This window comes from Ostrea edulis, chromosome 1 (genome assembly GCF_947568905.1).
Source record: "Ostrea edulis chromosome 1, xbOstEdul1.1, whole genome shotgun sequence".
NCBI lineage: Eukaryota > Metazoa > Mollusca > Bivalvia > Ostreida > Ostreidae > Ostrea > Ostrea edulis.
The window spans coordinates 10,294,040-10,316,248 of NC_079164.1; the positions used below are offsets into that span (position 1 = coordinate 10,294,040).

The 22,209-nt window shown below is 33.6% G+C and overlaps 1 protein-coding gene across 5 annotated transcripts in view; it reads right to left on the bottom strand.

Moving 5' to 3' along the window:
• Positions 1–1,185: 1,185 nt before the first annotated feature.
• The window catches only part of LOC125664136 (endothelin-converting enzyme homolog), a 51,976-nt gene continuing 30,952 nt past the window's right edge, over positions 1,186–22,209 (bottom strand). For all 5 annotated transcript variants that reach the window (XM_048896698.2, XM_048896696.2, XM_048896695.2 and 2 more), the window contains exons 6-20: positions 20,733–20,849; positions 20,464–20,550; positions 18,505–18,653; positions 17,442–17,545; positions 16,576–16,694; positions 16,223–16,321; positions 15,292–15,369; positions 14,541–14,644; positions 11,981–12,091; positions 10,065–10,132; positions 9,760–9,884; positions 9,275–9,340; positions 8,186–8,281; positions 6,296–6,372; positions 1,186–4,657 (exon numbers count right to left, since the gene is read on the bottom strand). In XM_048896698.2, the coding sequence (XP_048752655.1) occupies positions 4,558–4,657; positions 6,296–6,372; positions 8,186–8,281; positions 9,275–9,340; positions 9,760–9,884; positions 10,065–10,132; positions 11,981–12,091; positions 14,541–14,644; positions 15,292–15,369; positions 16,223–16,321; positions 16,576–16,694; positions 17,442–17,545; positions 18,505–18,653; positions 20,464–20,550; positions 20,733–20,849 (1,500 nt within the window). In that variant the 3' untranslated portion in view covers positions 1,186–4,557. The remainder of the gene's footprint in view (positions 4,658–6,295; positions 6,373–8,185; positions 8,282–9,274; positions 9,341–9,759; positions 9,885–10,064; positions 10,133–11,980; positions 12,092–14,540; positions 14,645–15,291; positions 15,370–16,222; positions 16,322–16,575; positions 16,695–17,441; positions 17,546–18,504; positions 18,654–20,463; positions 20,551–20,732; positions 20,850–22,209) is intronic.

Sequence of the window (22,209 nt, forward strand, 5' to 3'; positions counted from 1 at the left end):
AATTTGTGGAAAATTATAAAATTTCACTTACTCGACAATATTTTTTAACATCTCATTCCTTGCAAAAAATATCCTTCTCATGGAATAAATTCTGCAACAACCAAAGTTAAAAAAAATATATCAATCGTTATTTCAGATCGCTTAACTAATATTTCCCTTCTACATCCATCTTCATTCTGAACGGGAGACCTTACCTGCTTTAAGTCAAAAGACTTGGGAATGTCCATAGTTTAACGCTTGTATCCTTTTATATATACATTGTATATTGACAAGATCCCACACTGCTCGGCCAGAATGCTATATTTATCACTAGGAAACCGATCTTGGCGACCGCTATCGACATGACACATTTTTCAATGACGTCTTCGTGAGATATCTAGATTTCAGAATCCTGTAAGTAGCAGATTCAACAAGACACGGATGTCGATATCCTTCATTGATGAATCATGAGATGAAGTCCTTGTTTCGTACATGTACATTTACTCGCCTAAACTCTTAATCACTTCTTTTAAAATCTGTATATTGTGCATCAAAGCTGCAATTCAATTTCCAAGAGAATTTGAGATGACTCAAGTCCTGATTTTTGGCCTTTTATATTCATAGAAAATAAACTAGTGTAAAAGAAAATATATCACCACAACTACATTTTCGCGAAATCGTGAAGTTTAAACACAGACGTAAAATACATCCCTTCTTCATAATTCACTCTTGTCATCCAGAAAGAAAACCACAAATTTATGTATCTGCTGACTAACTCTTTCAGTTGCATCCATTCTAACAGACAGGCTGTGACATGGACCTGTTTCACTTCTACATGACGAGCGTTTGGTGAAAGAGCACTGGAGCAGTTATCTAGTTTTTGACACTGCCAAAGTACAAGCAGGGCTTCTTCCACCACTAGTGCCAATATCGCTATAAAAATCTAAATTGAAAAAAAGGACACCCCCCCCCCCCCAAATCAAATCGTACGAACGAAGGACTGCCTGCATGTGAAAATTAATATTCATCAAAATGAATTTCTCTTTGCCAATGAAATTGTTGCAGCTTATCCGTCAGCAATGCTAGAATAAGCATATACTAACCAAAATCAAAATTGAATATTGGCAATCCTAGAATAAACAAATACTAATTGGAATCAATATTAAATATCGGCAATTCTAGAATAAACAAATACCAACTAGAATCAAAATTAAATATCAGTTTATTTTAACTTCAATCACAGTCACAATAACCATGGATTTCAATACAATATTAAATACTCATCACAAAATACACATAATGACTGAGGACATGTATATACAGTAAATGTTTTACTGAGGACCAATGATCAACAACTATGTACAATGTGATCCCGCTAATGACTGCGTCATATTTACCGTTGTTTACACTTGAATGAGATACATGTAATTTTATACATGTATGAGAACTTAACAATGCTGACTGTGTCATACTAAAGTCAATTCCTATACACTTTTAAGGTGGATCGATCCCCGTGTGACTTATTAATATTGATGGTTGAAAGTGGAAAAACTGTTTAATTTCCACTCAATATTGTTAAATTTGATTGATAACCGAAGAAAAATGTGTATGTTGCCACCTTTTTAAAGATGTCGGACATACAAAAACTGAAGTATATGTTAATATCAGAAAATCACCCATTTTCGTTACACAGAATAATTAAAATAGATAAAAAATTGTTGATATGACAAATTTTAAATGTCAACAGTTTAAGAAAACTGTTAATTCATTAATTTGTATAAATCAATTGTGGATATTGGAGAAATTGTGTATAATAGACATGCAGTAGAAAAAATACCAGCATAGGAGTTATTGCCCTTGACAACATTTTAAAATTATAAATAATTGATTTTCTATGGAAAATATAAACCTTTTAAGTATAAATAGTTCATTAAATCTTTTATTTTATGCAGTGAATAAAATTCCTCAGAAAGATATATTTCTATCATGCACAAAGTTTAGATTAAAAAGATTTTTGCAAAAACTTATGACATCACATGAGGATCGATCAACTTTAAATACATGTAGGTAAAGTACTAGAATTCAAAATGACGAAAGTATTATAATTCAAAATTATTAAGCCACTACTATGTTCAACTGTTAAAATTCTTCAATACAGTGATTCAAATTTTGGTAGATACATAATACATTTTCTTTAATGTGACAATCAGTTTGTGAAACATCAATAGATAATACAGGAAATAAAAAAAATCAACAACTCAGAAATAATAATAATAATTCTCAAATATCTAATCATTTTAAAGGGGGTGGGGTGTGCATGTGACTGTGCATCATCAAATCGGATGGGTCATTAAAGATCAATAACTGACTGTATCGCGATTGATTTTTAAAAATAAAATGTACTGTTTTAATGTTGTCAACTACCTATATACAGTGTGTATATATATATAAATTTCACCTTTAAATTATGTCATGTTCCATCTCATTATAATATAATATCATATCTCATGAATAATGTTGATATAGGTACCCATTAAAACTTGTTGACATGCACATAGAAATTTTAAGCCACACATCACTAAATGTGAGATAAGTAAATTGTTCTTTCTTTCCCCTTTGGCACCAAAAAACAAGTTTGTTTTATGAATATTTTGATCTTTAATTTGATTTGAGACTCTTAAATATTGTTCAAAAATATTTTTTTCACAAACAGTTCTTTAAGCAATTATAACCTGAACACATCAGTTAACAGAATGAAAAGTGTCTGAATACAAATGTTTCAAAACATGTTTTATACTTATATATAAATGGACAGTACTATAAAATTTGTGGAAAACATGTACATGTATTAATGATTAGCATGTATATATAGCATTGCAACGTCATCATTTTGAAACAAAGTGTGGAAAGGTCCAAAATATCAAAATCTAAATGATAGTGAATTAATATTGCTTTGTGCATGAAATATTCAATTCACACAAGTGGTGATTTTTGTAAAATTTACAAATTTAATATAAAATTGAAAAATGTTTTGTGCCTCTTTGATAACTAAATATATCAACAAGGTAAATGGGACATACGCACTATAAAGCAGTTTGCTACTTGTACATGTACACACGTAAATAATAATTTGAGATTCGACATGAAAGCTTATCACACGAATAGGAATATAGAACATGAGAAACCATGGTGATCCACTACTTGGTATGGAATTCAATATTTGACTAGATATATACCACATTAAGAAAATCTATGCCCAAACACGTCAACAAAAACAGACTGATATCAAATCATCAACAAATACATAAAAATAATTGGCAAGTTTTAAATAATCTTAAGCTTTGCAATTTCTGTCCATGATGCTGTGTGCATTCACATGTAAATTACATTTTCTATGTGTCATTTCCATGCAATATTTTTATTTTTTATTTTACTGATATAATTATATCTGTAAAACAATATCCAAAGATCATGTCAAACACTATTTCTGAACATAGATTTTTGTACTCTAGCAACCTATTATAGATTTACATAGATTTTTGTACTCTAGCAACCTATTATAGATTTACATAGATACATAGGTACTCTAGCAACCTATTATAGATTTGATAGCCTTTTCTGTTGATGACAAGACAGTGACATATTTTAGTATAGAATACCCAAATAAACTCCTGGATCAACAATGCATGGAATAACAATTTTTATCATGCAAATGATTATAAAATAATGCCAGTAAATAAATATAAAATGTACGAGATGATTAATTCGAAACTGTACCAATTTTCAGGGACCAAGTACTCTGTTCAAAATACATTGTTCATTATAATTTTTTAAATAAAAAAATCAAAATATCATAACATAAAAAAAATAAAGAATATAATTCACTCATATTTGTTCCTCAAAAGCATGAGCAATATTACAAGAAACAAAGAACAAAAACAAACAAGAGGCCTAAGAGCTTTAACAGTCAACTTTATATCACTCAATGTAAAACTTAAATTAGAAATGTTGCATGTTGATAAAGTAAAAAATTAAACTTTCAAAGTCAAACTGAATACCATTGGATTTCTGCAAACACACATCATGCTCTGTGACATCATTCATTATATTGCAAGGTCATTCAAACATGTCACATGACTGTCTTCTTCATTTCACCCTGAGGCTCCAACCCTCTACATACCAGTTTTAAAACTGAACTATTTTTTCTAGGTTTTAACTAATCCCATTCCTTCGTTCCCAAGGTGGCGAGGACTTTCACATTTAGTGATTGTTTTTCTTATTCTGGCTTGCTCTAGTAGATACTGCAAACCAATTTCAGCAAAAACACTGGCTGAGTAGATTCTGGAGAAAAGTTGAAAAGCTAATTTACTGAGAACTGAAGGTCAAGGACCACAGGAAGACACCCCCCCCCCCCCCCCCCCCCCCCGATGTTACTCAGGAGACTTCAGAGACATGTCGATGATGTGATTTGTCCTTTGGATTTCATATTAAATACAAAAGTGTTTGCTTTTAACCAATAAAAAAAATTGTGCTCTATAGAGATTGCATTCCTTTTGAAGATTCCAACATTTATTAGGTCTACCACACTTCACATTTCTTCTGGGGATTCATTTTGGAATTCACTGGACAATTATACTGCTCCGCAAACTCCTTAGAGTTGGACAAAGTTCCTATTACTCTGAAACACAAACAAACAAACATTCACCTTGATGCTTCATATATACTGTCACTGAAAATATGGACGCCTTAGGCAAAAACACTTCATTTCTTGGTTCTCAGGCCAATTTTGTATAAAAAAAAGAAGAAGAAAGGAATGAGGGATGATGCCCCCCCCCCCCCCCCCCTTTATATCTCACAAAAAGCAGACAAGGGTTTTTTTTTTTAAAGAATTCAAAACTCACAACTTTTAAACAGTTCCACCGTAGGGCATACATTGCAAAACCCTCCCACAACCACAGGCACAAGGAGAACAACCATTGTGCGTTTTCGTATCTGTACAGATATTGATGCCATCATGACAAATATTTGGAACTACATACAGTAAGCTAGCTGATTAACTGTTTAATTAGGTTTCTCTTGTTTTTGTACAAAATAAATGTTTGGAACTACATAAGCAAGCTGATTAACTGTTAAAGGGGCATTATCTGTAATTTGAATTGAATAAAAATTGCTCTATATTTTATATTTCAGTAATAACACCAGTATTTCATACACCTTTTAACCTTAAAATAGGCACGTGAATAAGTGATTTTGGTGATTAAATAATTATTGTCTTGCAAGACAATAATTCTTCCATAAATATTTCTTTACACTAAAAGCGGTTATCTAACGTGGTTTAATTACGTTTCTCTTGTTTTTGTACAAAATAAATGTTTTTATTAGTCATTGATATATATTCCCATGCTATTGAGAGATTTTTGAAGAAAAAAAGTTGCCATCACTTTCACAACTATTAAAATGCCCCTTTAACACAAATGTCAGGATAACACTTACTCAAACGTTTTACTGACAGGAGTATATAAAATGTTCACACAAACGACAGGACTGACCCACACTTAGTCAAATGTTTTACAGACAGTATTCAAATAAGGATAAAAATGGCTACTCGCATTATTTCCACAGATGCAGGTAGGCCTGAGAAACAAGCAATTCGTTGTTTTTAAAGACCTTAGCTATAGATTGGGATTTGTTCCTGATTTTCAGCGAAGTACTGGGTGCAACAACATTCAAATCTATCAGTAATTTAAAATATTCATTTTCAATGTGTAGCAATACTATCAAACCAAAATAAAAATTTCTCTTTGAAATTCCTACATTTGATTCAAATTTTTCAATATCAAGTCACATTAAAACTGTCAACTTCTCTGACAATTTTTAAACAATTAACAAAGGTGTGTAGTAACTGTGTCACATACTAATGTGACTGTGTAGATCAACTGATACTTTACATGTAGATTAACAGATATTTTACCTGTAGATTAACAGATATTTTACCTGTAGATTAACAGATATTTTGTCTCTGGAATAACGGATATTTTACTTGTAGATTAACAGATATTTTACCTGTAGATTAACAGATATTTTACCTGTAGATCAACAGATATTTTACCTGTAGATTAACAAATACTATACCTGTAGATTAACAAATATTTTACCTGTAGATCAACAGATATTTTACCTGAAGATTAACAGATATTTTACCTGTAGATTAAGAGATATTTTACCTGAAGATTAACAGATATTTTGTCTGTGGAATAACGGATATTTTACCTGTAGATTAACAGATATTTTACCTGTAGATTAACAAATATTTTACCTGTAGATGGCTGGACTATGAGGGTCAGTAAGAATCTGTAAATGGTCAGCTTCTGCGGTACTTGTGGAGCACCACACCTACAACAGGTAATCAAACACACCTACAGCAGGTAATCAAACACACCTACAACAGGTAATCATACACACCTACAACAGATAATCAAAATCAAACACACCTACAACAGGTGATCAAACACACCTACAACAGGTAATCAAACACACCTACAGCAGGTAATCAAACACACCTACAACAGGTAATCATACACACCTACAACAGGTGATCAAACACACCTACAACAGGTGATCAAACACACCTACAACAGGTAATCATACACACCTACAACAGATAATCAAAATCAAACACACCTACAACAGGTGATCAAACACACCTACAACAGGTAATCATACACACCTACAACAGGTAATCATACACACCTACAACAGGTAATCAAACACACCTACAACAGGTAATCATACACACCTACAACAGGTAATCAAACACACCTACAACAGGTAATCAAACACACCTACAACAGATAATCAAACACACACACCTACAACAGTTAATCAAACACACCTACAACAGGTGATCAAACACACACACCTACAACAGTTAATCAAACACACCTACAGCAGGTAATCAAACACACCTACAACAGTTAATCAAACACACCTACAACAGGTAATCATACACACCTACAACAGGTGATCAAACACACCTACAACAGGTAATCAAACACACCTACAGCAGGTAATCAAACACACACACCTACAACAAGTAATCATACACACCTACAACAGATAATCAAACACACCTACAACAGGTAACCAAACAGGTAGTCAAACACACCTTCAACAGGTAATCAAACACACCTATTTAAAGGGACTCAGCATTAGAGTATTCTCTGTCGTGTGTATTTGGATAAACAATATGTACACAAGCATACACTGTCACAATACTAGAAAGGACCCTATAATGAATATTTCAGAAGCAGGCATGATGTCAGTCAAGACAGAATACAGTAAAGATATTCAATAACATCTGTCATCTTCAGGAAACTGAACTTAATGTATTGCCATAGAAAGTTCTGATGGATAGAAGAACTGATGGACGGACAGATGGACTGACGGACCAACATAATGATCACTATAGGAATCCAAGCATTACAAATTCTGTGGAAATCTTCTCGAGTAATCTCAAGTTATTGCACGACACGGAAAGTGCTATAATTATCTTATTATGTAATTTCAAAAAATTATAAATCCCATAACTTCCAAACAACAAAGCTTATAAATCTGAAAAATGAAAAGGGCATTCTCCTGTATAATTCATGAATCATCTTGGAAATTTTGAAAAGTTTCCCCTAGGAAACTTAACTGTGTGCCATAAAAAGTGCTGACTCAGTCCTGTTGGATTTGTTCCTAATTTTCAGCGAGGTACTGGGTGCAACAACATTCATATCCCAAAGGACAGAGTGATTACTATAAGGCATGAATTTTGTGTCTTTGTCAACTTATGCTAAATTACTCATTTTGTTTCTGAAATTTGAACTCAAGCATTACAATTGCCTGTGGGAAAAATCTGCAAAAAATATATAAATGTATAAAGAGAGAGAGAGAAAGAGTGAGAGAGAGAGATTGGCACATGTATATATAGGTATAATGCAGTAATTGGAAACACAGAACACAATTTGCTACAGGTACCTTTAAGGGATCAAATTGCAAATATTTCCACCCACAGAAAATACTTGCTATACAGTATTTAATAATATTCTATAATTGTTGAATATAAAACATCTCAACACTTCCAATAAGATTTCCAGTAGTGATGATGTACACATTACTGAATACAATTCCGGTATCCTGCTTATAAACAAATCGGTTTTCTTACTTGTGCAAATCCCAGAAAAAACAGCTGTTTGTGTGTGAGATTGAGAGCTGGAAGAGGCTGTTCTTCTGCGTTCTGTTTCAGCCAGTACTCGAACGCCTAAAACAAGAAAATCCCAGTAAATCCAAAAACTAAAAATATTAAACCTCAGTAAATACGAAAAGTCAAATAGAATCTCAGTATATACAAAAAGTAAAAAAAAAAAATCTCTGTAAATACGAAAAGCAAAATTTTTCTAATTGCAAAACTAAAATTTAATGCATAAAGTAACCAATGAAAAAAAAATTAAGAAAAGTGTAAAAAAACAAAACAAAAAAAACAACCAAACTGCGAATATAAAGAATAATAAAATTCAAAAAGTAAACAAATAAAATCTAAAAAAAAAAAAACAAAAAAAAAAAACAAAAAAAAAACAATAACTAAAACAATAAAATCTCAGTATGGCGCAAATGAATTAATCATTAGTTTCTCAGGCCCGCTGAATCCATTGAAAAAGTATCACATGGATTTTTTTTTTCAATTTAAATTAGTTAATCTAAAGTAGATGAGGTACTCATTGTGTTATAGATATTTATGTAAAACTTTCAGAACATTTTGTTAAGATTGTAAGTATCTTTTTGATCAAACAATCATTAAATGCATACTCATTTATGAGCAAATGTTTAAAAATAATAGTATACATTTAATAGCAAAAATGTGAAGCTATTTTTTTTTAAAATAAAAATAAAATGTCATTGCTTATTCTATACATGAGAAAGAAAAGGTAACTAATTCTACAGTCAACATAAAAAGGAAAGATAACTCATGCTACAGCCAAGTAAAAAAAAAAAATTAATTAAAATAAAAACATTACTTGAAAAAAAAAAATACCTGCCAGCTTCATCAAAATTTTTGGCCTGAGAAATTTGCTAATTTTTTTATGGCCAAAAACAATAAAATCTCAGTAAATATGAAAAGTAATATTACATTGACGTCTTGTTTATATTTTCAAAATAAAACCAGTTTTGACAAATCATTTGTAATTATGAAATATATTTTCATTCTCAGAAAACATTTCAAGAAATAACTAAATGAACACACACTAAAACTTACATGATAGGCAGCTTTCAGTCCTCCATTGTCAGCAATATTTTCCCCCAGAGTCTGCTTTCCTTTAACCTGGAAATTATGTCACACCTCTCATTAAAACAGTTCTAGGTTTGATTAATCATAGCATCTATATATGTGTTCCATTAATTTCAAATGGCATCTTTAGTTCTCAATTATCATACACAAGCAAATGTTGGTATATTTCATAAGAAAACAGAAATTTTAAGAATTTACACTGTATAACTCTCCTACAATGAGTGAAATTAGACATAAAACACCAAACACCTTGTGGATAATATAGTTTGTATCTGGAATGTTAGATTAACCTAACCACTAGATATAAACGAGAAGGATGTGTGACATACATAAATATTGCCCAGTTTGTATAGTGAATACTGGTCCATGATACACAGGGTATAAATGTGAACGATGTGACATATGTAATTATTGCCCATTTTTGTATTGTGAATACTGAGGATGTGACATACGTAATTATTGCCCAGTTTGTATTGTGAATACTGGTCTACGATACACTGAGTCCTGTTCTGGAAGTTGACGATGGACTGGTTGTTCCACCAGGAATGGAGGTTGCCATATTTATCATATTCTCTTCCTACAGAAAAGGAAACAAAAATGAAAATCTATGGCTTCTCTACAAACAATCTAATTAAAATCAGATTTCTGCGCAGAGTTTACGGTGTGGATCTAAGAAGTCTGATTTTAATTAAATTTCTCTACAAATCAATCAAAAAAATTCCTCGAAATTGAAATGAACAAAGAATTTATCAGATACCCTGGTCATCGAATCCATGTGTCAGTTCATGGCCCATCACAACTCCCATGGCACCAAAATTCAACGATCTGTAATAGCATCAGTAGATCGACTCATTTGTATAAAAGATAACTAAAAAATTACTTCAATAGTACATTTAAAAGTAGCAATCTCAGTTAAAATTGTATAGATGGTGATTTATTGAGAAAACTCTGTTTCAAATGCTCAGAAACCACAAACTAAACTTTTGTTGGTAGATTGGTCATAGCAGACACACGATGATATTCTTCAAAACACTGTATTATAACACAAAGGGCAGATAACTCTATTTTCTAGTGAAATTTATCAGTGTGTATATAAAAAAAAAAAAACGTAAGAAATTTTCTCTCTAATATAATAGATTCATGCACAGGAAATTTACCCAGAATGATTTTAATTATTGGAATATACACCAGTAGTACAACAGAATATCAAAAGAATCCGTTTGTAGGCTGCTGTCACTTTAGATCAAACCCACAGTGTTTCATTTTTTGAAAATTGAGCCAATCAAAGGATTCCCTCTGAAAAGAGGAAAAATCACACCCTTGAATAAATATTCCAATGAATTGTTTCAATATTCCAATGAACTGTTTCAATTTTCCAATAACAGTCCAAAATCCAAGGATAATGCCTCAATGTACACATCTTCAGGGGCTTCATAACTGACATCCCATTATGTATTTTTAAAATCAGTATATGCATCCAGGGGTGCATGAGCCGAGTTGCATGGGATACATTGTAAAGTCAGGAATGATGTGGCATATTTATAATTGTGAAGAACTAATTTCAGTTTTAAACTTTTCGAGTTACTGTCCAGAAACCATATTTGTCTGAAGTTTTCAATCTATATTCGGTCACTGTGACTTTGACCTTTGTTCTTCAAAATCAATAGGGGCCTTGCTTTGCTGGTATCCAACAATATATCCAAGTATCATTTGATTCGGGTTTAAACTTTCTGAGTTATCATCCAGAAACCAAATATTTCTGAAATTTCATTCTATATTCGGTCACTGTGACCTTGACCTTTGATCTATTTTCTCCAAAATCAATAGGGGTCTTCCTTACCTGGTACATAACAATATCTGTAAGTATCATTTGATTCGGATTTAAACTTTCTGAGTTATCATCCAGAAACCAAATATTTCTGAAATTTTCATTCTAAATTCGGTCACTGTGACCTTGACCTTTGACCTATTTTCTCCAAAATAAATAGGGGTCTTCCTTACCTGGTACCCAACAATATATCAAAGTTTCATTTGATTCGGATTTAAACTATCGGAGTAATCATCCGGAAACCAAATTTTTCTGAAATTTTCATTCTATTTTCGGTCACTGTGACCTTGACCTTTGACCTTTTTTCTCCAAAATCAATAGGGGTCTTCCTTACCTGGTACCCAACAATATATCAAAGTTTCATTTGATTAGATTGTAAACTTTTCGAGTTATCATCCAGAAACCAATTGTTGACGCCCAACCGCCCGCCCACCCACCCGCCCGCTTGCATCACCAAACCAATAGCCGAGTTCAACTTCGTTGCAACTCGGCTAAAAATGATTAAATAGGACCAATCATGATGATATCATAAAGACTTGTTCTCTTCAATATTCTATATTGTGGTAAATACTATTACTTTAATTGCCATGCAACAAAATTCCACGAGATAGCGACTCCCTGCTGACAGACATATTATAAGGATTCAAATCGGATATTCTTTTGGAAGCTCTGTGAGAAATTATAGATATCTTAATTGCATTGTGATCAATGCATGAAGACCATACTTTTGAAGGTCAAACAGCTGACAGAAAAATGACAATTTGGGCCAGTTGAAAAAAATGACAGTCAATGACCATGTTTATGACATCCACACAAACTAGGGCTGTGAATGACTTGCTACTTACTTTGGGTAGTCAATTTCATAAAATGGAGCCTGCAAGATTCCTGCTGGAAAAACGATCTCATTCTTGGTGGGTGTGTAATATGCATTCACTGTGGGCGGGGTCATATCCCATCTACAACAGGACAAGCATCGTAAAATTAAAATCCGTTATACGGTAAGTCACACACAATTTTTAACAAGAAGACAGGTAAAAATATTAATTTACTAATTTTAAAAACCCACTTATCTACATATTATGCTTGTAATTCCCATAGATAGATAGATACTACGGTGATTACTGAGACTAGCTCACAGATGTTACTATGATGATTAGAGACTAGCTTACAGATGTTACTATGGTGATTAAAGACTAGCTCACAGATGTTACTATGGTGATTACTGAGACTAGCTCATAGATGTTACTATGGCAATTACTGAGACTAGCTTACAGATGTTACTATGATGATTAGAGACTAGCTTACAGATGTTACTATGGTGATTAAAGACTAGCTCACAGATGTTACTATGGTGATTACTGAGACTAGCTCATAGATGTTACTATGGCAATTACTGAGACTAGCTTACAGATGTTACTATGATGATTAGAGACTAGCTTACAGATGTTACTATGGTGATTAAAGACTAGCTCACAGATGTTACTATGGTGATTACTGAGACTAGCTCACAGATGTTTCTATGGCAGTTACTGAGACTAGCTTACAGATATTACTATGATGATTACTGAGACTAGCTTACAGAAGTTACTATGGCAATTACTGAGACTAGCTTACAGATGTTACTATGGCAATTACTGAGACTAGCTTACAGATGTTACTATGGCAATTACTGAGACTAGCTTACAGAAGTTACTATGGCAATTACTGAGACTAGCTTACAGATGTTACTATGGCAATTACTGAGACTAGCTTACAGATGTTACTATGGCAATTACTGAGACTAGCTTACAGATGTTACTATGGCAATTACTGAGACTAGCTTACACAAGTTACTATGGCAATTACTGAGACTAGCTTACAGATGTTACTATGATGATTACTGAGACTAGCTCACAGATGTTACTATGATGATTACTGAGACTAGCTCACAGATGTTACTATGGTGATTACTGAGACTAGCTCACAGATGTTTCTATGGCAGTTACTGAGACTAGCTCACAAATGTTACTATGGTGATTAGAGACTAGCTTACAAATGTTACTATGGCAATTACTGAGACTAGCTTACAGATGTTACTATGGCAATTACCGAGACTAGCTTACAGATGTTACTATGGTGATTACTGAGACTAGCTCACAGATGTTACTATAATGATTAGAGACTAGCTTACAGATGTTACTATGGTGATTAGAGACTAGCTTACAGAAGTTACTATGGCAATTACTGAGACTAGCTTACAGATGTTACTATGGTGATTACTGAGACTAGTTTACAGATGTTACTATGATGATTAGAGACTAGCTTACAGATGTTACTATGATGATTAGAGACTAGCTTACAGATGTTATTATGGTGATTACTGAGACTAGCTCACAAATGTTACTGTGATGATTACTGAGAATAGCTTACAGATGTTACTATGGTGATTAGAGACTATCTCACAGATGTTACTATGGTGATTAGAGACTAGCTTACAGATGTTACTATGGTGATTACTGAGACTAGCTTACAGATGTTACTATGGTGATTAGAGACTAGCTCACAGATGTTACTATAATGATTAGAGACTAGCTTACAGATGTTACTATGATGATTAGAGACTAGCTTACATATGTTACTATGGTGATTACTGAGACTAGCATACAGATGTTACTATGGTGATTAGAGACTAGCTTACAGATGTTACTATGGTGATTAGAGACTAGCTTACAGATGTTACTATGGTGATTACTGAGACTAGCATACAGATGTTTCTATGGCAGTTACTGAGACTAGCTCACAAATGTTACTATGGTGATTAGAGACTAGCTTACAGATGTTACTATGGCAATTACTGAGACTAGCTTACAGATGTTACTATGGTGATTACTGAGACTAGCTCACAGATGTTACTATGGTGATTAGAGACTAGCTTACATATGTTACTATGGTGATTAGAGACTAGCTTACAGATGTTACTATGGTGATTAGAGACTAGCTCACAGATGTTACTATGGTGATTAGAGACTAGCTTACAGATGTTACTATGGTGATTACTGAGACTAGCTCACAGATGTTACTATGGTGATTAGAGACTAGTTTACAGATGTTACTATGGTGATTAGAGTCTCCCTTACAGATGTTACTATGGTGATTACTGAGACTAGCTCACAGATGTTACTATGGTGATTAGAGACTAGCTTACAGATGTTACTATGGTGATTAGAGACTAGCTTACAGATGTTACTATGGTGATTACTGAGACTATCTTACAGATGTTACTATGGTGATTACTGAGACTAGCTTACAGATGTTACTATGGTGATTAGAGACTAGCTTACAGATGTTACTTTGGTGATTACTGAGACTAGCTCACAGATGTTACTATGGTGATTACTGAGACTAGCTTTAATACAGATGACTTACTGGTTTTTCTTGGGTTTCGACCTCAGTGTCTGTAGGTCTTTCCTAACAACAAACAACATGTTCCTGATGTTGTTCTGAAAGTATTCATCTCCTTTGACCTCCAACTACAGAAAAATCACAAACAATAGATGCTGTAGTAACCTTAGCAACACAGTTACAGACAAACAGGGATATAGCGACCCACCATCCTCTGTAATAGATTATTTTGTAATTCTTATCTACAAAGAATGGAAATGACTTCATTATACCAGATAAATCCTTGTAAGTGTGTTTATTATAATTGTGTTTTACTGTATGTAGCCTATTCTATTTGACATTACATATGATGTCATCCTACTCAACTAATACACAATTTACTGATTACTATACAAGTAATGTTTACTCTTAAAGTACAGTATACAAGACATCAGGCCTGGAGGTTATAAAACTTTTATCGTATTCATACTCAAACTCAGCCATTTTTGTTTTGGGTAGAACTCTGAGCAAGCTTTGAAACATACTCGAAAAATCTTAAGCATGTACTCCATTTGAGTGTGAGAATGATTTTATAAAAGTTTTATAACCTTCACTTTTGAGTATGTGTACAATTTAGAGAACATAGTTTGAGTCTGAGTATGAGAATGTGCTCAAAAAAGTTTTATAACCTCCAGGCCAGAACTTTTAATTTGATTTCTTGATTCGCTCAATGACATACACTATATACATAGACACAGTGTTGTTCATTAAACATTTGAACATAGTGGAATCTTACAGCTTGGTATTCCTTGTTCAGCTGTGTATTATTGTTGATGTAACTTGGGAAACCAATGAGATCAATCACTGCATTTGCCTAAAAATAACATTCAAGAATTTCAAAAGAAATAAAATACAAGTATTTAATAAAGAACAAAAAAAAACCTTGATGACACTATGTCAAACCTCAGACATTTAACAAAGGTCACTAGTGACTTCACCAATAGGTATCATCAGAAGAGAATACCACGAGTCTTTCAGATATGAGCTTAAATACAGAGAACCTGTGTCATATCAGGAGTTGGCATGATAAAATCCCCCCCCCCCTTTTTCGGAGAGTCACAGCTACAGCCGTAAGCGCCATGCATAGGTCAAAATTTGTGGCGCTTCACCTGAAGCTGGTGACATACTCTACATGAGTGAAACAATATACAGAAGCATACTACTACATCATTACATTATATGTAACACATTTTAACACTTATATGTAAAATAAAAAAAGGCACAAAGCATTGAATTCACACAAAGCTCTAACAACCTGCATGATGAGCTACATGTTTTCTTCATACTGCAACAGCCAAATATCATGAAATCACACTGAAAGCTTCCCTACGCTTCAATGATTTCGCCAGAACATGGCTGCAGAAATCTAATTCGTCCCAATATTTTCTCAGAGAGCTACAGAAATGTAGCTAGCCAGAACATGGTTCAGTCATATATTTTTCTCCGAATTACGCAATCAAGTTAAACTATTGATACTGATTAGCCTCAGTTGGAAATTTGTGGATTTCCTCTCAGTAAACTGTTCACTCACAACATATATAACAAGTCGAAGCTCGTTCTACCTTTTCTAATGTAAGATAACATTGTCAAGTCAAAGCTTGTTCTGTAAGAAGTTAACAAGTCAAAGCTTGTTCTGTAAGAAGTTAACAAGTTGAAGCTCGTTCTACCTTTTCCTTGGCTGCCTGCCGCGTCTCGTCATCCATCCACAACAAATTGGGAAGATTCTTCTTAAAGGCGTATTTCACTTCATTGACCATTTTCTCAGCCTAATTAAGAAAATAGAAGAGTATCAAAATGTTTGATTGGTTTTTTAAAAAAAAATTAATAAAAAGATCTTAAAACGTTCCTTCTACTGTATATTCAACACATGACATTCCATTTCATTTTTAGCATTTAAGAAATTAGATTTAGGCTATATAGACAGAAAGAATCATTCAGATTTCTGTTCTCAAAATCAAACAGAGATCTGTGATAATGATAAAACATAGCATTCTAGACTGATGTTTTTAAACTTTCTGACCTTTTGCTTGCTTTCCCCTTGGAAGGCCTCTCTGACAAACATCGCCCCCAGAGCCATTCCCACCACCCCGTCCGTGTCTGTGATACAGTATCGCCATAATTCCTCCCCTCCCGTGGTGCCTGACAAATCCAGATAAAAATCAGTAGCCTTCATTCTATGCAACAATCAAAATGTCATGATGACTAGATACTAAATATTTAGTGACAACAACACTTAAAACATGCTGAGAAATCCAGGTATATTGAACAGAACTGTGTGTAACAAAACTACTTAAGTCGACTTTAAGTTTGCCACACCAACCAGAAATATCAAGACACATACAAGACTCTAGATAGACTTGAAACTTAAATCCTTCATGCAGTCGAAATTTTTGTAGGTAAATTAAATTTCATGGAAAAAATTACATATAAAAGTCTTATGCATGAAATATCTATATTCCTGTTCTTTAGGGAGGATTAGTAGATCATCACAATTTTTCATGTGGATGTACACTATTAATGGAATATTGAAATCAGAAAAACATTCTTTGTTCGTTTTAGATGATCCTTATCTGTCTGGTTACCATAGTGAATCAAAGTGTTCAGTGGACAATCTGCAGATCATGTGTTCGAGCACCATTGTTTTATATTTTCTTTCTTTATGATTTTACACTGAAACCGCACCTTTTGTGTTACAAGTCGCAAATTAAAATTCTAAATTTTCAGCATCACACCTATATTACATTTTAGATTTAATTAAGAAATCTCTAAACCTGTCAGACACAGTACATTTAAATTTAATCTGGGAGACAAGCATCCTGCCAGTGTATTTGAGTGTACACTGTCCTATTCCAGTAACTAAACATCGATTTCTGCGTAACTCCTCACCTGATAAAGCCTCCGTTAGAATTTTCTTAGCGTTCCTGAATGGTTTTGATAGGTATGATGTCAGAGAACTGACAATGTGCCAAAGAAGATAATTCTGTAACGTCCTGTAATACAAAAACGGACAATTCACATACTGAGAATGATAACAAAAGGCACTGTCTTCTTTGACATGTAAATATAAGTAATGATGCTTCTTCAATAAAACCTATATAAAACAAAATCATAGTCACCACAAGTGTGAAATGATTACTAATCAGACACCACAAGTGTGAAATGATTACTAATCAGACACCACAAGTGTGAAATGATCACTAATCAGACACCACAAGTGTGAAATGATTACTAATTAGACACCACAAGTGTGAAATGATTACTAATCAGACACCACAAGTGTGAAATGATTACTAATCAGACACCACAAGTGTGAAATGATTACTAATCAGACACCACAAATGTGAAATGATCACTAATCAGACACCACAAGTGTGAAATGATCACTAATCAGACACCACAAGTGTGAAATGATCACTAATCAGACACCACAAGTGTGAAATGATCACTAATCAGACACCACAAGTGTGAAATGATTACTAATCAGACACCACAAGTGTGAAATGATTACTAATCAGTCTTTTATGATTAAATGAGACAAATTCATGTTAATTATTACACACACAGGACTATTCAAAAACATTTCTTTAGCTGCTCTTATCCACATATGGACCCAAAAATTTCATCTCTTTTTATCCCTAAAAGTGATCAATATTTTGATAGGGGTAACAAGGAACACCTCGGATCTTATCAATATTCTGATGGGGGCAATAAGGAACACCTTGGACTTTATCTATATTTTGATAGTGGAAAAAAGAAACACCTCGGATCCTATCAGTACTCTGATGGGCTTAAATGGAACACCTCGGAATTCATCAGTTGGAGGTAAAAGTAACACTCACAAATAGGACAGACAACATACCCTCCCCAGCATAAAAAACTATCCGTGCATTCTGGATCTCAAATTCCGTTAATGTTACAGATGTCCTCAGAACCAGCCTAACACACTCACCTTCTGCCCTGCTCTGTTTGTAACTTTGTTGTGACGATAGCAGACATCTTTCTGAGAAAGTCGGAGGAGAAAGAGACAATGGGTTCATCAGTTGCTAGAGTTATGTTTGTCACTGCCATCATTTTACCAAAAAATTTGGTCCAGTTCAACTAAATATAAATATATCAAGTATCTTAAGCAGCAGCCCATGATAAAAACCAGACACGGACGGGGAAAAGCTTGTGCAAAGGCCAAGGCAGACAAATTTCAAATCAAAATATACAATATCAGGGATTTCATCACCCAAAAACCTTTCAATAAATCATTGTGGATATTCAAAGCATTATAAGGGGTTTATCATCAAATACAGGATCACTAAGAAAACTGTTTTCTACAAATTGATCCGTTAATAAAATTTGGAGTTGTCTGCCCATTAAGCCACAAAGCTCACACACAAAGACCCTAAGTAAGGGACACCACAAGTGTTGATCATTGGACCCCTATATTGTGGACCTGATTCTGGTTCTCTGAGTCATGAAATGAAGAAAATCAAATTTATACAAAATGAGGACACTTTCATGTTAGGGAGATACATGTAGAACATCAAAAAAAAATTTTTTTTATATAGAATTCGTAAATGTTTTCATATTGCTAAAAACCCATAATCAAAATTTTCATATGAAATCACCTTTATTTTTGCATTATTCATAAAAAATAAATAAATTCGATGTAAAAACATTGCTAAAAACTGAAATTTGGTACACAACTAACCATCATTACTATGAATACACCACGGAATTGAAATCTATGCAAAATTTATAAAATCTGGTATCCTCTCAATAAATTCAACAAGGCGTGTTGATTTTATCATAAAGAGATGCTAATTTCCTTGATTGCTTACATTCACAATATGCAATGCCTATGGCCCCACCCTGAACTTTCCAGGGGAAGGGTGTCAAGGCAATTTTGGTCTAAAAAATATAAGATTATAGGAATTTATTTTTTTTTGCAGTTTATAGGGCAAATATAGGGATTTTTACAGCAGATTTGTAGGAATAAATAGGGTTTTTATTGAAGAATTTGTATAAAAGTTTATTATTTCTGCATAAAAATCTAGCAAGCATAGTATCTTACTGGAGAAGAAATAATATTAAACATAAACAAAGACAAAATCCTTTTAGATGCGGACAGTTTTCTATCCAATATAGACAGTTCTTATACAATCATCATGGTTATTCTCTTCATAACACTCTAATTAAATATCAATCTAGCATCAGCTCCTGGATTTTTTTTTTTTTAATCATTTTTGAAAATAGGACTATCATTTTTTTTTGGGGGGGGGGGGGATATACAGGGCTTCATAGGGATTTTAATGACTTATAGGGGAAAATATAGGAACCTTCAAGTTTATGGGAAAATATAGAAATAAATAGCGACTTGACACCCTGCAGGTGTCATGACTTGATTTTTTCCAGTGGTTCTTGAGAGGAAGATTTTAAAGGAATTTTCTTACTCATTCCTCTATTTAATCTTATGTGTCCCCGCTCAGGTTCCAGGAACTCAGATTTCAACAAACCTGAATCTTCATAAGAGAGCTTCTACAGTTTCTATGCAAGTTGTGATTTTGATTTCTCTGATCTAGTGATTTTAAACAACCCACTCTATTTTCAAACAATCTACCTTGGAAAAGGAACAAAAACTTGAATCCCCTTTATGCCAAGTTTGGTTGACACTGATGCAGCAGATCTGCAGAAGCTCACTTGTGCTTATGGCTGAGATCAGTTAATAAAAATATGTGGCCTGCTTTTTAGGAAATGATCATTTGTACGAAATTTATTAGATTTTCTATGTACAAATTATGCTAGAGAGTTATCTCCCTTTTATGTATGTATGATATAATTGATCTCCAACATGAAAAGGTTGAATCTGGACATGTTACAATAAAATGAACCGTCACACATAAACTATTTCTAAACATACAAACGGTGCTATTCCCTGCAAGTCAGTCACGGTGATTTTGTGATAGATCTTCTCCTCATCTCGTCTGTCTTCACTTGGAACAGTGATCTAAAAGAAAAACAATGGATAAAAACTGTTTCTCTCTCTCTCTCTCTCTCTCTCTCTCTCTCTCACAGACTTTCTCCAATTGATGGTTTTAAACTTCATTACATCAATTGTCTATTAATTTTCCGTCACTTTCTGGGACTGAAGGCAGAACAATGGTGTGAGAAACAATCAATGCCACTCACATTCGCCAGCTCTGTCTCAAGAGCTATCACATCCTGCATGTGTTTCCTCGTGACGTTTTCCTCACCTCCCATCAATACCCCCACCTTCGTCATGTACTCCAAGTAGGCGTTCAAAACCTGCAGACAAAAGTCAGATTAATCATATGCCAGTAGCAGATCTAGAGGTGGGGAGGGGGAGAGGGGTCAACCCCCCCCCCCCCCCAATATACTTTTTATTTAACCCTTTACATGGCACAGAAATTAATGTGTTTCCAGTAAATTAACAAACATTTTCTCTGTAGATTTGGTGTAATTTACCTTTAAATGAAGTATATGTTTTCTTAATCTTATCATACATAATAAAATATTGTTTAAATCAAATTAGATTGAGAACTTTTTGAAAAGGATACCATGAAAGTTAATTTTGTTGCCATGTCCACTTGAGATGCGTAAAAATGTTTATCATATACTTGGTATTGATTATGCAGATTCTGCACTGTGCGATACGGGTGACGTCACAATAACTGATATCAACGACTGGTTCAAAAATCCATATCACATTTCAGACCGGCGTGCAAAAATGCATATCAAACCGGAAATTACGTATTCGCTCGTAACAATCAACGTATCAATGTTTTTATCATAGTAAATCAACGTATCAATGTTTTTACTGTAGTAAGTCAATGTATGAGAGTTTTTACTATTAGTTAATTATGATTGATATATCAAAATTTTTACTGTAGTCAATGTATGAGAGTTTTTAACCATAGTTAATTATAATTGATATATCAAAAGCTTTTACATGTACCATAGTTAATCAATGTATCAGAGTAATTAAAGTTTTATACTAGAGCAGGCCTAAATTATTGTATCAAAGTTTTTACCATAGAAAAGTAATGTATCAAATATTCCTTGATCTGCCTTTAAAATGCAAAAACATAATCACATGTGATAACAAGAATGATATTTTATAAAATCAGACTTCGAACTCTGTATCGAATCAACAACAAAAAACCCATCAAAAACACTATCCCGCTCATATGAAATATTTAAGCAAAAAAAGTGCAGTATATGATAAATAGAATATTACACGCCAAAATCCATATCATATGTCATATCAGCCCTCAGGCCCCACATCAACCCTAGGAACTTCGGCCCTCGGGCTGATATAACATATGATATGGATTTTAGCATGTAATATTCTCTATGTATCTGCCATGTAAGGGTATTTTGGGGTTTGCAACCCCCCCCCCCCCCCCCCCCTTGGAGTGGAAAAAAAGACTCCACCCCCTCAACCTAAAAAGTCATCTGATGATCGTGGCAAAATTGATACTTGTGTATCTGTACACGAACTGATACAAAGCACTGACTCATCAATCCTGACTTTGGTTTCAGGCAAATATGTCTGTATAAATAAAGCATCTGGGTTAATGAAGTGAATCCATTAGAGAATACAATTCAATTCACTTTATCAAAACCCTGATAGCATGTAGTCATA